The 15,786-nt window shown below is 38.9% G+C and overlaps 1 protein-coding gene across 12 annotated transcripts in view; it reads left to right on the forward strand.

Annotated features, from left to right (window-relative positions):
- RBMS3 (RNA binding motif single stranded interacting protein 3) overlaps window positions 1-15,786 on the forward strand; it is a 621,282-nt gene that overhangs the window by 382,601 nt on the left and 222,895 nt on the right. For all 12 annotated transcript variants that reach the window (XM_059664136.1, XM_059664139.1, XM_059664128.1 and 9 more), the window contains exon 6: window positions 12,711-12,790. In XM_059664136.1, the coding sequence (XP_059520119.1) occupies window positions 12,711-12,790 (80 nt within the window). The remainder of the gene's footprint in view (window positions 1-12,710; window positions 12,791-15,786) is intronic.

Below are 15,786 nucleotides of genomic sequence, written 5' to 3' on the forward strand. Positions count from 1 at the left end.
TGACTTGAATGTATGCATGAAACATTTCAGTTTTCAGAACACTGTTAACTGTTGGTTTTCATGGTCAAAGCAGAAGTGGTGTGATTAGCTCTGCTTTGCCAATGTAGTCATTCTTGGATAGTGCACGACCTGCAGTTGGAAGTCTGACCAGTGTGGGAGTTCACTGTAATCACTGTTATGCTTCACACAGCAAGCACATTCCTTTGGTTCACCCCCACCTCTCACACCCCAAAAAACTCTATTTAGAAAATTAATTTCTCCTTCATTTGTACTTCTGCTGAGAAATGAACATTTTTCAAATCAACAGAACATACTTTCTAAGAATATCTATGGTGATTTTTTTTTTAACAAAGGATTTTTTTTTTGCACTAAGTATATTAGTTTGTTAGGGCTGCCAGGACAAAATACAAACAGACTGGGTGGCTTAGACAAAATAAATACATTTTCTCACAATTCTAGAGGCTAGAAATCCAAGATAATGTTGTCAGCAGGTCTGGTTTCTCCTCCTTGTTTTATAGTTGGCCTTCTTCTCCCTGTGTCTTCAGCTGGCCTTCCCTTTGCTTTGAGTCCTAATCTCCTCTTAAGTAGAGATTGGGTTAGGACCCACCCATCTGACCTCATGTTAATTTAAGGACTCCTTTAAAGGCCTGTCTCTAAATGCAGTCACGTCCTGTAAAGGGTGAGGATTTCATCCTGTGAATTTGAGCATGGGACACAATTTAGCTCATGACATAAAGATTGGGCTGTTCATTTCTCTCATCTGTATCTTCTCTGCTCATGTTGAGCCTGCTTAAAATGAAGAATATTTTCCTTATGTGCAGAACCAAACGATGCACGCTGTAAGTGGTAAAATTATAATCACAGTATGTGTTGTCATGAAATGGTAAAATCTGTAATTTTTTTCTTTTTTAGAAACTGAATAAGGATGGGAATTATAAATTATTATTTTATCTTCTCTGAATGTATCCTCTCAGTTTTTATGTGCATTTTGGATTTAGATGTCATTAGAGATTCTTTAAAAATGCAAATCTGATCATGTCAGAGGCCTGCTGACTTCCTTTCCACATGGCCTGAGTAACTGGATTCAGACCTCAGACATCATTATCCCTGACATCATTATCTCCGACATGGCTCATCTTCCTGTCTTCCTGCCTCTCTTCCTAGACATAAGCTGCCCTTCTCCACTATTATATGTGACTCTTCCTCTAGTTTCTGCCTACTCACCCTTCAAATATAGGCTTAAATGTCTTTTCTTTAAAGAAAACTTCACTGATTTCCAGCTCTAGCCTACAGACAAAGTTAGGTTCTCATGTTACAGTTTTTGTCAAAGTTGTGTCTTCTTGTTGTCTTTTAAAAAATAAATTTATCACAATCATAATGAATTCACTAGTTTATTCCTTCACCCACTGGATTGTACATTTACTGAAGTCAAATTTTCTTTTTTATTGTTGGATGGATAGATGAGTGAATGGTAGATTGCATAATTACCTTTCTATGAAGGTTTTGAATGACTAAATTCCAAGCAATGAATTTTAAAACTTTGAGCTCTAAATATGAATTATTGGTCGCATTTCAATACTGAAACTTAGGTCTCTGTACTCTAAGTCGTGCATTTTCCAGTTTCGGAAAGTGGCATGTGGATTGTAAAGGAAATCTTAGGTTCAAAGCAAGCCCATGATTTCTCATGTCTAAGAAATCTCAAGAAAAATCTGGCTTGCCTCTCTTGTAAGAAGCCAGGAAGCTGAAACAAAATAAGTATTTCATTCTCCATTATCTTAGGCCTAAAATTTCAAGAAGCAGGATCCCATGTGATTTACCAATTGGAGGGAATGAGAAAAGAATTTTGGCTATTGCATATGTAAATAGACCTGCCCAGATTCCTACTTCCTCACACTTCAATATGTGCTCTGCATTTTCTCAAACAATTGCAGCTACTGCTTTAACTAACTTGATCATACACAAATGAACGCTTGCACACATTTCCAGCTTTTAAAATACTGTCTTTTTCCTCCTCAGCCTTTCTTATCAGAAGCTCACTTTCTGAACCACAAAACAGAAATACTTTGAGTCACAATTTCTGAATTCGTCCAAGGATAGTACATAGCTATAGCGAGTCAGAGAAGACAATGGATTACATGTAATGGATGCCTTGGGACAATGCTTCTCAAAGTGTTGTTTCTAGGACAGCAGCACTCCCTGGGAAATTGTAGAAATGCAAATGCTGAGCCCCACCTCAGACTGCATCAGCAATGAGTGGGGGGTGGGTGGGGTGCAGCAGTGGGTTTTAACAAGCACTTCAAGTGTCTCTGATGCTCTAAAACTTGAGAGCCTAAGGGCATAGGTTCTCAGAATCATCAGGAGGCGCTGTAAAAACTCAGATTGCTGGACCTCATTCTTAGAGATTTTTTCCAGATGGAGTGGATTCCTGTTGACGCCCCTATCACACTGTCCCACTTTCTCCAAGTATACTCATCATGAAGCCATCTCTCTTCCTGTTCCTCTAGGGTAGAGACTGAGCCTTATATTTCTTAGTATCTTTCCTAGAATCTAGAATGGAGTCTGATGCATAATTGCCTCCCTGCTAAATTTTTGATAATGAACCAATGAAATCACTTTAAGTTCTTCATGGGTTTGTTTGTTTTGTTTTGTTTTACTAAAGCAATATGCAGGGAGATAGCATTTCAGGAAAAAACAATTTGAGACATTAGAAAAATCAACAGTAGCATTAGCCCAACTATTCTTGGTTCACAAATTATTTCTTCCTCCAAAAGTTCACAGTGCCACTGGCATTATTAAACGAATCATAATTGGGAGAACAGCTAGCCTGTAATGTGGTAGTGAATTGTACATAGCTCTTGTATTTTTTACCAGCTCAATTCATGAAGCCTGAGTCATTTTTTCATCAGGCTTCAGTTTGAATATTACCACTGGTCACTTCCATCCACCAGATGTGGCCCTTGATTCGTGTGTAAGAGATCCTCAAATTGTTTTGACTAGAAAGAAAACCCCACATTATTATCTTACCCTAAAGCTGCACATTAATCTTCTTTGATAACCATCTCTTCAAAGTAAAGGTAGTAGAATCTTCATTTTATATTTAAAACACTGAACTTCAAAGCACTGATGTGAATGCCAGTAGGGCGCACAGACAGCACAATTACAGGCTTTCCGAAGTTCCAGAAGCACTAGATAGTGTCTGAAATTACAGACTTTTTATTTTATTTTTTATGTTTTTAACTCTCTTGTAACTTAAACCAATTCGGTACGACCCACCCCCCTCCAGGCAGCATTTCATAGCCAAGTCATAAACCTCTAAAAACAGAAGTTTATGGTGGGAATGCTGATAGTCAGACATACCACTACTGCAGGGCTGGTGGGTGCCCACAGACTCCCTTGCCTTAGAGGGTGTGGATCAGAGCATAAATCAGTCCTGGCCTGGAGGGACGGGACTGTGTGTTCCTCTTATCCATTTCCCATTCCCAGAAACTTGAGACCGTTTGTCTAACAAAAATCACATTGAACAAGTATTATGAGAGGCTGGTAAAGCAGGACCCAAAGCAGAGAAGGGATGGGGGGTAAGTACTCCCCATCCAGCTTCAACATCTGGGAACATAGAACCTCTTTAAGAAGTGCATTTACTGTCCCCTGGTGAGCTAAAGAGCGTGAGAGACTGCTGAGCACAGAGACCTTTGTATTTGTAGTATTTCCCGCCCCTCTCCAGTGCTTTTAATTTGATTCTCATGGAGTTTTTGTTTGAATGACTTTTAACACAGAGGAAGCCCTGTGTCTCAATTCTTTTAACCAAATGAGCAAGTTTTCCAAATAATTTCAATTCTTCTTTTCACAAAGTAAAAAAAAAAAAAAAATCAGTCATGATTACAGGCAGACAAATATCAGCCAGATTATTAAAAATCAATATAAATAGAGGATTAAAAAATTATTTTTATTCTTATAACTATGAATATCATTAAAATTTAATTGATTTGCCATTTACTGCCTGATCTGCTTGCTCCCTATCTTTTCTCAGCTGGCGAGATAAAATGAGAACTCTGGTTCAGAATAAATATAATGAAAATATAGGAATTTTAAAAATTATAAAGCAAATTGCCAAAACTTTTTTATTGGGCAATATGTGCTTCTTTAAAATGACTGTCTAGCCCTTGCTGGTTTGGCTCAGTGGATATGTTTAAAGAAGGAAGGAAAACATATACTAGTATGTTATTGTTTTGTGATTACGAAATTGAAATGACCGGCCTCTGTAGAATGGGAGGGGGTTCTGAATATGACTTACCCATGAGAAACTGAAATGGGAGAACTCTGTTGCCTTTAGATTGGAAGAGGTGGCCATTCAGTGTGCCCCGGACCTGTAAGATCCCTTTGCTCTCCCTGCTCTAAGCATAAACTCTTGGCAGGGACTCTCGGGCCATCCAAAAGTTGTGTGCCTTTGAAGTAGGCTGTCTGCTTCCAGCCAATAAAGAGGAGAAACTTGAACATATCGTTTGGACTACTAGTGTCAGTCTCTTTATTTAGTATCTTTCTTACATTCTCAGTTTCCTGTGAGTTGGACCCATCTACTTTCTGTGTGGTTATGAACACAGGTCTATGGGTCAGAAACAACTGAGCTTGCATCTTAATTCTGTACCTCCTATCTGTGTTCTAGCACTAGTTATTTAATCTCTCTGAGCCTCCTTTCCTGATATATAAGACATATTCATTCATTTATATTCATTCAGGTCATCTGATAAATATGTCTTGTGCACTACTAATATGCCGGTAATTATTCTAGATGCAGTAATTCAGAGGTGTACACAAAAGATAAATATCTGCTTTCATAGGTGGATATTGTACTGAATCGAGACCAAAAGCATGCAGTCAAACAAATACTAAAATATCAAATAATTAAAGATTCATGAAAACAGAATAAAACATAGGGGTGCAGTGGAGAATATGGCAGAATCAGAGGCTGAAGTCAGGGACAGGAGAGCCCCCTGAGGAGAGAGCATTTAAACTAAGATGCAAATGATAAAGAGGAACCAGCCAGGAGAGTCTCTTGGTGGGGTTGGGGAGTGAAGAGAGCATCTTTGGCAAAGGAAAAAGGGAACAAAAGATCCATGGTGAGGCCAAGTTCACATATTTGGGCAGCAGAAGAAAGGCAAAGTTGTTAGATCATAGAGGAAAGAAAAGAGATGTAATCTCTAACAATATCTAGGACTGGAATATGATTGCAGCTCAAAAGACTGATTAAAAGTGATGACGCATTCCAGTGCCTTTAATGGCAGGCTTTCTCATTGGTTTCTTTCCTTATCTCAGCTTTAATTTTTCAAATTTAATTTTCTCCTATTTCTGTACCCAAATTCTTTTTGAAAGCATAAACGTATGGTTAAAAGAGAAATTTAGCTTATGATGTATCTAGGTAAGGATGTGTCAATCTCGGGCAGGCAGTAATCTAAGCTAGAGAGAGAAGTGGCTCTTTTATTGAGTGTAAGAAAACTTTCCTCCCTTGCGTTTTTTCTTGAAACACACAGCCTGCAGGATAATATTGTTTCATGATTATTGATAGTTTTATGATGTAGCCATCAGAGTGTGGGCTGGAAACAGAATTTTGCCCCAAATGGTTCAACTGAAGAGACTAGAATAAAAGGAGTATTTACAGAAGTGTGGGCAGAGTTAAGGGAACTGTCAAAGGAATATTAAGACACTCAGAGATGAGCAGCAAGAGGAAGCCTGTACCACCATGAGAGCTGACAGCAAGAGGAGTGTTTCAAGAGCCCAGTGAGACCCCGAGCTTTGGAGCAGGGGCTGCCTGGATGAGCCGTAGAGAGAGAGGAATACAGCTCCTGCCAGAGAGACAAGTACCAAAACAGAGAGAATGCGAAAGAGCTGGTCACACTTCTCTCTACTTTCTCTAAGTCCCCAAAGGCTGAACCCAATGAAATGCCATCGGATAAGGGAGCAAGATGATACCATCCATAGAAAGCTCACTTCTTTGGGGGTATAGAACAGAGCAGAGAAGATATATGAGAAGAGGTAAATGAAAAACACAAGTCCACATGGATAAGCTAACACCCCCCCCCCCCCACCCCTTGACTCCATCATGAAAAAAAAAAATAGTGCAAGGTCAGCAATAGCTAGCATCTGCTTCTTGCTGTGGGATTGGCACATGATACAGGTTGGTAGGAATGATGGCAGACTGGCTCTCTGTAAAGGAGACAACTGCTCAACTCTAGGCTGTGGTGGCTGTGATGTCTTTTTTTTTCTGATACCAAATATGTGTCATTTTCCCACAACGATTCTCCAATTCTCTGACCATAACTGGGAGTGCAACAATTCAATTCAGTTCTGACTCTACCCAGAGTTATCGTCAGACTCCACAGGTTTAAGGGCTTAGTCTCACAAAACTGTCCCTGGGCTACCCACACTTCTACCAGGCCAACTGCAAATTCAGGGCTTCCCATGATCCCCCTCAGATTTGAGAATTCACTGGAGCAAACAAGAGAACTCACAAAAACACTTTATGTATGTATACCGGTACATTATAAAGGACACAACTCAGGAACAGCCAAAAGAGATCCACAGGCAAGGGAGGCATGGGGATGCCTAAGAGCTTCCCTGCCCTTTCTGGGCACACCACTTCCCAGAACATCAATGTGTTAACCAATCCAGAAGCTCCTGAAACCTGTCCTTCAATGGTTTTTATGGAGGTTTCATTGATTAAATTATTGGCCATAGTTTGTAGAGATCCATCTCCAGCTCCTCTCCAGTCTCTCCAGAGGTTGGAGGGTGGAATTGAAAGCTGAAAACTTCTGATCACTTGGTCTTTCTAGTGACTGGCCTCATCCTGAATCTTTCTAGGGGTCCCAACTTGAGTCATTTCATTAACATAAACTCAGATATGGTCAAAAGGGGCTTATTGTGAAGAACAAAAAACATTCCTATTACTCAGGAAATTCCAAGGGATTTAACAGTTCTGTGACAGGGACTAGGCCAAAAACCAAATGTATTTTTATTACACCATACTTGCCACATTAAAAAAAAAAAACAACAAAAAACATGGGTCAAATCATCTCATTTTTAAGAGAAATCAGAAATTCAATTTATGTGAAGTCTTCCAATTTAAAATTTTGACAAGTATTTCAGATTTTCCAAAAACTCTTTGCAGTCCAAAGAAAACATCCCAGAAGGCTGGATTTGGCCCACAATTTCCAGTTTGGGACACCTGACATAGAACTCCAGTTAGTGGTTTTTAACCCCGGCTGCACTCTGAAATCACCTAGGTAGCTTTGAAAAAATATGTACCTAGCTTTCATGCCAAGCCAGTTAAGTCAGCATCTCTTGAGTTGGGGCCCAGACATTGCTATTTTTAAAAATAGTGCCCTGATAATTTTAATGTGCAGCCATTATTAAATAAGCTTTTTCTTTTGAAATAAGTTTGGTTTTACAGAAAGTTACAAAGATAATACAGAGTTCTCGTGTACCCCACACCCAGTTTCACTTGTTATTAACACTTTACATTACCATTCTCAAAATAAGAAACTGACATTGGTATATTGCTATTAACTGCTGCAACCTGGGCATGTGCCCTGACTGGGAATTGAACCATGACCTACCTCCTGGTTCACAGGTCGATGCTCAACCACTGAGCTACACCAGCTGGTGAAATCCAGGTTTATTTGGATTTCACCAATTTTTTTTCATTGACATCCTCTTTCTGTTCCAGGATCCAGTCTCAGGTACCATTTTCCAGTTAGTTGTCAGGTCTCGCCAGTCTGCTCTGTTCTGTGACAGTTTCTCAGTTTCCTAATTTTTCCCGAGTAGCACTAACCGGGTTTTCTGCAGAATGACTCCAGATCTGGGTTTGTCTGATTTTTTTTTCCCATGATAGGATCCATATTATGTGCATACTTTTGGAATGAATACCAGAGAGGTGAAGTGCCCTTTTGGTCATGTCATATCAGGGTGTATCTCCATATTTTAGAACAACCGCTCCAGTCAGTAGCGGCTGTGGTGGAATAGAGCTAGCAGGATCCACCCAGCTTCAGAACGGATTAAAGAAGATGAATATTGGAAATCAGGAGGATGACATGAGACCACCAGGGAGCTCCATCTCTTCCAAAGAAGCCACTTGAATTGAAAGTCAAGAAACACATGTTCTATTCCAGGATCATCCACTAGCCGCAGTCTCCTGGCCTTAGTTTCTTCACCTGGATAATGTTGAAGTTACCTGAGGCTGTTTCTGGTTTCAAAGGTATATGATTCCCAAACTCGGGAGTGAGTTTCCATTAGTCAAATATTGTCCACACCTCTGTTTCCTAAGGGGATGTGTTGTAATGCTGAGCAAGACTACCGAGATGCCAAGGTTTCTGCAAAGGGAGACAGCAGGGAGGCCACCCTGCGTCACTATGTGACATGTGTGACACTCGTATCCTTCGGATGTCCAGGATCTGGCCGGAAGGAAACAAATTGCAAACACTAAGAAGAAAACTCAAGTCATCCCCTCATCTTTGTTCCTGGGACTCCCAGTTATTCCTTCCGTTACAGTGGATTAAGGAGTAAATGACATAACTTGTTTTCAAAATGTCAGGCGTGCACATCGCAGTACTTTTAAAAAGCTTTTAATGCTGACCCTTGGCGTAAATCTTACCCGAAATGAGGGACGACTGCCTTGCAGTGTGGGATGTTTCTAAGTTGCCGATCATTTGCACAGAGCCTGTGATTGCAAAACCACAAAAATTTGGCAATAGTGAAAACCTCTAATTAAGCATAATAAAATGACAGGGCGGATTTGTTTTAAATACATGGTTAATCACACTTATTGGTTTAAGGTCGTACCCTGAGAAGTCCTCTATTGGGCTTGAGATAGGGTGGGCTGCAAATGGTTTTTGCAAAAACACTTCTTTACCTCTGCACATCAAGTCTGACCCAGAACATTTTACTAATATTGGATCGGACTCTCCGCTGATGTCATCTGCCTGTGGGAATTGTATTGGCTGTGAAATTAGCTCCTCTTCATAGCTGTTGGAAAAAAAAAAGTTTAAAAAAAAAATCACAATTCTGTGATGCATTTTGAATGACGGAAGCCAGGTTCCTAGGCACTGAGACAAGAAAGAATGTCAACCGGGGCCTTTAATGTGTGTTTATATTTAAACAGCAGACCTAACAGAAAACCCTTAAGCTTTATACAATGATTAGAGCCTTGTAAGAACCTAATTAATGTATCATCGGGTGAATGGTTGGCCTGGCATGCGAGCTGCTCCGAGGGATGCGAGGGGGCTCAGGTACCTGCTAGGAAGAATAGATGCGGTTGTAGTGATTCAGTGGCCTGTCTGAAAGGGACATGTAAAGGCAGCTTTGTCTGGCGTGCTGCCTTTTCAGACTCACTTGATAATGCTAGTGTCAGTTTCAACTGAAGCGTGTGCCAGATTGCAGATAGCTTGAGCTGGCATTTCAAAGCGGTTAATTGTGAAACTTGAGAAGAAAATGGGCACATTCTTCAGAGGTAGCTTTTCAAATGCAATCTCCACCCCCCTCCTCCACCCCAACCCTCACCTCCCCCTGACCACCCCCACACCACCTCCATGGGTCTCACTTTTGTTCTGCTCCCACATAAAATGCATGAGAAACACTTAGCCTTTCCCCTTGGCAGCTCTGATATTGCTGTCTTTGCTGGGACTGTTTTGCCTTGTTAAAATGTGCCCCGTGTATTAAAATGAAATTGTCACTGCTGGGTGGTGCGGCGTAACACGGTTTGACACTAAGCGCCGGCAGCGAGAGAAAACAGACTTTTATTGCATTTATTCTTTCAGAGAGGAGAGTCTCTAAAGCCTCACTGTAGACATTGACTTAGTTAAATCTGAATGAAGCTGAAGTGAACAATCTAGGCTGCTGTCTTTGTGTTCCTAGAAACAGCCCCCATCCGGCTTGATGAGGCTGTAAAACAGTCTTCAGAAAAGGCGGTCATATATAGAATCCAAAAAGGAAAACTGGAGCCTTTCAAACCAGGGCAGAAATATTTTAGGTCGGTCGAGTGGGTTGGCCACTTGACGTTCTTCTTTAGCTATCTCTGGATTCCCTAAAACACAATACAGAATCAACAAGTGCATACACACACACACACACACACACACACACACACACACACACACTTACTGACGCCATTAGGTTTTGGTCTTCATTTAGAATCCCATGTCATTTTTAAAAATATTTCCATTGATTTCAGAGAGGAAGGTAGAAGAGAGAGATAGAAACATCAATGATGAGAGAGAATCACTGATCCACTGCCTCCTGCACGGCCCCCACTGGGCATGGAGCCTGCAAACCAGGCATGTGACCTTGACCAGAATTGAACCTGGGACCCTTTAGTGTGAAGGCCAATGCTCTCTCCACTGAGCCAAACTGGCCAGGGCAGAATCCTATGTCATTTTAAGACAAAGAAAAAGGGTTTGATTTGTAGGACTCTTGCAAGCAAGCTTTAGATTCTTAACTGCCTTTTATTGAGATGGGTGCCCAGAGAGAGCCTGAATAGGGAAGGGGACTCTGGGGCATAAGATTTTTATTCTGTAGCTCTCCTGGAATAAAAATTCCATAAAGCAACATCTGTAGTCATTAAGGGCTTACATTTCCTCACCCGTTCATGTCTCTACTAGGAGGGAAGGTTATTTTCCCTAAGAGACAATAGATAGTGGATCCTGTGGGAAGAGAGAAAGAACAGAATTAGAATTCTTTTGTTCCTAGAAATGGAACTTTTCTACTTAAAAAAAAAAAAAAGTTGGAAGACTTACTATAAAAGATTCACCAGAAAGAAAACTTAGAGGAGTTGAAAATTTGTCTTAGCTACTCCAAAATATTTGGAATGAGCAAGGTTTCACCTTGTGTTTCTAATCCAAATGTCTTCTAATTTGGGGGATATTGTGAGTAAGCAGTTAACAAAATGCTATCTTTATATTTTTAACTTTTAAAGTTGCATGTTACTAAGATTAAAGAGTTTCTTTTTTGTTTCATTTGGACATAAAATCGGTTCATTCTTGTTGTTTATCAAAATAACACCTATGTAGATCCATTGGACCATTGGATGAACATAGGTGTTATTTTGATAAACAACATTTCAGTTCCTATAGCTGTAATAAATGCATAACTTCTTTGTCTTTTGCTTACATATTTTTTCCTTGTCTTATAAATAATATGATCCTGAAAACACATATAAGATTTAGAGGTAGAAAAGTTTTATAACTTGTGTCAAAGGGCTCCAATCCCAGAAAGCTCATATTCATAACAGAGCAGAACATTTAAATTATACTTTGCCTTTTAGACAAATTTCACACATTTCACTTACATCCTTTCATATGGATGTGTTCTGGGTTGTTGTTTTTTTTAATTTTTGTCTCTACTGTGCTGTTTGTGGGACTTAATTTCCTTTAATCAGAGTAAACCCTTTATTTTTATCTTTTCCATCCCATTTTATAAAGTAATAAAGCCCAGATATAGTTAATTTATTAAAATTGGTGCCAGTACTACTCTACTTAGGATATGGTGATTCTGCCAATATTGAAATGATGATGGTATCGCTCAAAATGTTCATTCATTAGCTTCTACGTGAGATGACAAAATTTGGCACAAGAAACCCAGTTTAGGAACATTGTTATCTAGTATAAAAAAAATCAAGGGCTGTTCAAAATGAAGAAAGTTCAGCACCTGAGGTTTGTGTATTTACATTCTCCTCTCACATTACAGACACCAAGTAATTCTCTTTTGTATCTTTCTAATGGGTTATCAATGAAAGTGTCATGAAACTGATGACGGCACTACTCTATTAACCATTACTTAGGCTGGAAGAGGTTGAAATAAAACACATCTCATCAATTTGCTTTGTGAAGTCCCTCTGCAGGATAGCTTAGTAGTTACAGAATGGCTTTGATGTCAGATGGGTCTCTGTTAAACTTCTTGGCAAGTGTTTCACCTCTCTAAGCCTCAGCACCCTCCCTGATATGAAAAGCCATAATGAAGTTTGCTAATTTAGACATTTAACAGGTATTTATGGAGCACTTCTTAAAAAATATTTTTAATGAGAAGAGATAAACCAAAGGATTTATATACTTATATACATAGCCCATGGACTCGGGCAATAGAGTAATGAAGACCTGGGGGGTGGTTAGGTGCTGGGAGGAGGAGGGGAAGGGGAGAAAATGGGAGATATCTATAATACTATCAACAATAAAAAATACATTTATAAAATATGTTTTATTGATTTTAAAGAGAGAGAAAGGGAGAGGGAGAGATTGATAGAAACATTGGTAAGAGAGAAACATCATCAATTAGCTGCCTCCTGCTTGCCCCCTGCTGGGGATTGAGCCACAACCCGGGAATCCAATCCATGACCTCCTGGTGCATAGGTCCACGCTCAACCACTGAGCTATACCAGCCAGGCAAGAGCACATTTAATTGCCAAACATTGTTGTATAGATTACATAAGATCATGCCTTAGTATTGCCTCTGGTTGAGGACTCAGCACAGAGACATCCACATAAGCAATACTCTCTCAGAAATGATGTGTTTGTGATGTCCTGTAGATCTGGTCATGGTGGTCATGGTAACAGTTTGCAAATTCTGGTAAAACAAATTGAGATTTTTCCATTTTCCTTTTTGTTTTTATTTATTTTCCTGAATATGCACAAGTTTGTGAAAAGTATATGATCCCCCTTTACTTCTTTTTTCAGAATGGAGTCTACTGAAAAATGTGAAGTGGTAATTCAACATTTTAATGGAAAATATCTGAAAACACCACCTGGCATCCCAGGTAAGACCCACATACCATTAAGTAATGATTCAATAGTGTCTGGGCTTCTTGTTGGGATTAGAATGAGTACATGCTAAGGCCTTTAGTGGGTCACTGGGATAGAAAAGGATCCATTCATAAATGTATAATTTTTAATACAATGTAGCAACTCATCTTTCTTAAAACTGCCACACACTTTTTGGTGATTCTTCAATGGCCTTTCTTTTGAATCTCTGCTGCTCATCCTCTAATGTGAATTAGAAGAAAAATATAGCAAAAAGTAGTTAAAGATGCACTCAAAGTGAAGGAAGTTTATATCTCCTGTCATTCATATGGGTGCATTATCTTGATTTCTTTTTATAAATATCTGAATAGTGATATGCACAGTAGAGGCCACAGGTTGATGCCAGTGTCCAAACATATCTTCCCTGTCCATGACAAGAAGAGTACAGAAAGTGAGCATAAACATTTAGAAGCTTTCATAGCAAATGGATATTGTCATAAAATCTGGGTGCATAAGTTCATATTTTACAAAAATACCAGTTACTGACATATTGAAAAATTTCTTATAACTGTCCATTCATCAGCGAGAGATTGAGGAGCACCAACCTAGACTGTCCCAGGGCACTTCTCATTTCCCAAAGCAAAATTTTTAAGTCCATATATACTAAGAGGATATAACGTTATGCTATTAAGAATTACATTTTAAAAGAGAATTACGCTCAACATACAAAAGTTGAACCTATCACATGTCAGAGCTTAAGCAGAAATGCCTGCCTTAATTTGATATTAACCTGGTAGTAGTATATATGGAAGGTATTTAATATTAGGTAAGTACATTTAAAAATATATCTCACTCCCATATGAAAACATTAAAACTTGACAGAAATGCTAAAAACTGCAATGAATGAATAAAAAAATATCTGACTAATGCATGTTGGTTTACTTGTTGCTCTTTTGTTTTTCGTGGTTCTCCAGAATAATGTAACTTCTTCAGCCTTACAATATTTTTCCTTTTGGTCTTTTTAAAAATGTATTTATTGTTGAAAGTATTACAGATGTCCCCTTTTTGATCTTTGTAAGCTGGATATCTATAGTCTTTTTAATGTGTATATTACTTCAAACCCATGGTTAGAGAGTTCAGGGATTGAACATTTTATTTATTTATTTATTTATTTATTTATTTATTTATTATAAATATATTTAATTGATTTTTTACAGAGAGGAAGGGAGAGGGATAGAGAGTTAGAAACATTGATGAGAGAGAAACATCGATCAGCTGCCTCCTGAACACCCCCTACTGGGGATGTGCCCACAACCAAGGTACATGCCCTTGACCGGAATCGAACCTGGGACCCTGCAGTCTGCGGGCCGACGCTCTATCCACTGAGCCAAACCGGTTAGGGCAGGGAGTTGAACATTTAATTCCTTAAAATATGTTGAGGTTTATACAAGAGGAAGTTTGAACAAAAAGAAATATTTTTTGTGAAGGGGTCAGGGTTCTTTGTGAATTGGTTGGTTTGGGGAGGATGTCAGGAAAGGAGAAGAGCCCTTCAGACTGACACTTGGATGATCTGCAAAATCCAAAGTGGCATCTCTGGTTAATCGGAGAATCAACACACACTTAAGCCTGTGCCTCAGTCTGGTTCGCTCCCATGCATACTGTTCCCTTGAGAACTGACTGCATTTGGAACCTATCTGAGACATATGGTGTTGTTCAGAAAAGAGTTAGCAATTTACATCTCAGCATGTAAGCTGCCCTTGCATTTTAGGAGACATACTTTTTATTTATCTTTTATTTTAGCATAAAAAAGCACTTTAAGACACTATGCTCAGACCCATCATTGAAGAAAGGAGTTGTACTGTTAGAGGATTTTTGCTGTATTTATCCCTTTTCATCCAAAAGAGGCCTATCCATATAGACGGTGTGAAATATGGCTATCTAAAAATTTAAGAATGAACAAAGTATATAGAAAGTATTCTTGACTTATGTTTTAATACAGGTGTCAGGTTGTTTTTTTTAAGGTTTCTTCCTTTTCAGAAAAAGACACTGAAATACTTATTGATTGATTTGGAACTGTTTGATTTGCATTCCCCATAAAATGTAAAGCTGACTAACACAACTGAATGCTAAAGACAAAGAGAGTCACTAAAAATCCCCACATGTCTGGGCATTCTTCCTGAATATGCAGGCTCTGATATCAGCCTATCTAATATCATAGCTACACCCAATGGAAACATTGTGAATAGCAAGAAGTTAGTTATGAGTTTCTCTCCACTTTTATCTCATGGGAACATGAGAGGCGAGATAATTGTTCGCAATTATAAAACTCTTAGAGATATAACTTTATGCTTCTGATATTTGCACTCAACCTTAATAGGATGAAATGTACAATATTGATCATAATTGGTATTTGAATTTGCTTATTCATGCAAATTGGAGTTCAGAGTTTAATAAAGGCTAACAGAAGGTATTTAATCTTTGATATTTCAATTTGGTGTTAGTAAAACAGGACATCATGCAAGATGTGTGTATTTTGGAAGACACAGTAGTAAAATGCCCTCATTGGTTACATTTAGTAAGTCAGACAAGTATAACTAAATTTAGGTGTGTGCAGTTTGCCTTTATTTGTCCTCATTGCTTATTTGTTGTAGAAGGTTGAAATCTTATGTACAGTAACTCCCAACTTAATCCAGTTATCTATTCCATGTTGAAAATTGAGTGGGATGTCACTGAGAGCTCTGATATCAGATTGGAAGACATTGCTTTGATCTTTTCAAAAGGAGTGACTGATTTCCTAACTTTTTCAATACGATTGTGGCTTCTGGGTGTCCTAATTAAAACCAACTACAATTGATCTGACCTACCTGCAACTAAAATACAATTCAAAAAGTTATTTTAAAAACCCAGGCTTCCACATTCTCAAGATTTGACATCTTTGAGTTCAGAAGTTTGTGGCTTTATAGAACTCACACTGAGGGTTTCAATATAATGCTTTAAGGCTGTGTGATTAAGG

This window comes from Myotis daubentonii, chromosome 14 (assembly GCF_963259705.1).
Source record: "Myotis daubentonii chromosome 14, mMyoDau2.1, whole genome shotgun sequence".
In the NCBI taxonomy this organism is placed as follows: domain Eukaryota; kingdom Metazoa; phylum Chordata; class Mammalia; order Chiroptera; family Vespertilionidae; genus Myotis; species Myotis daubentonii.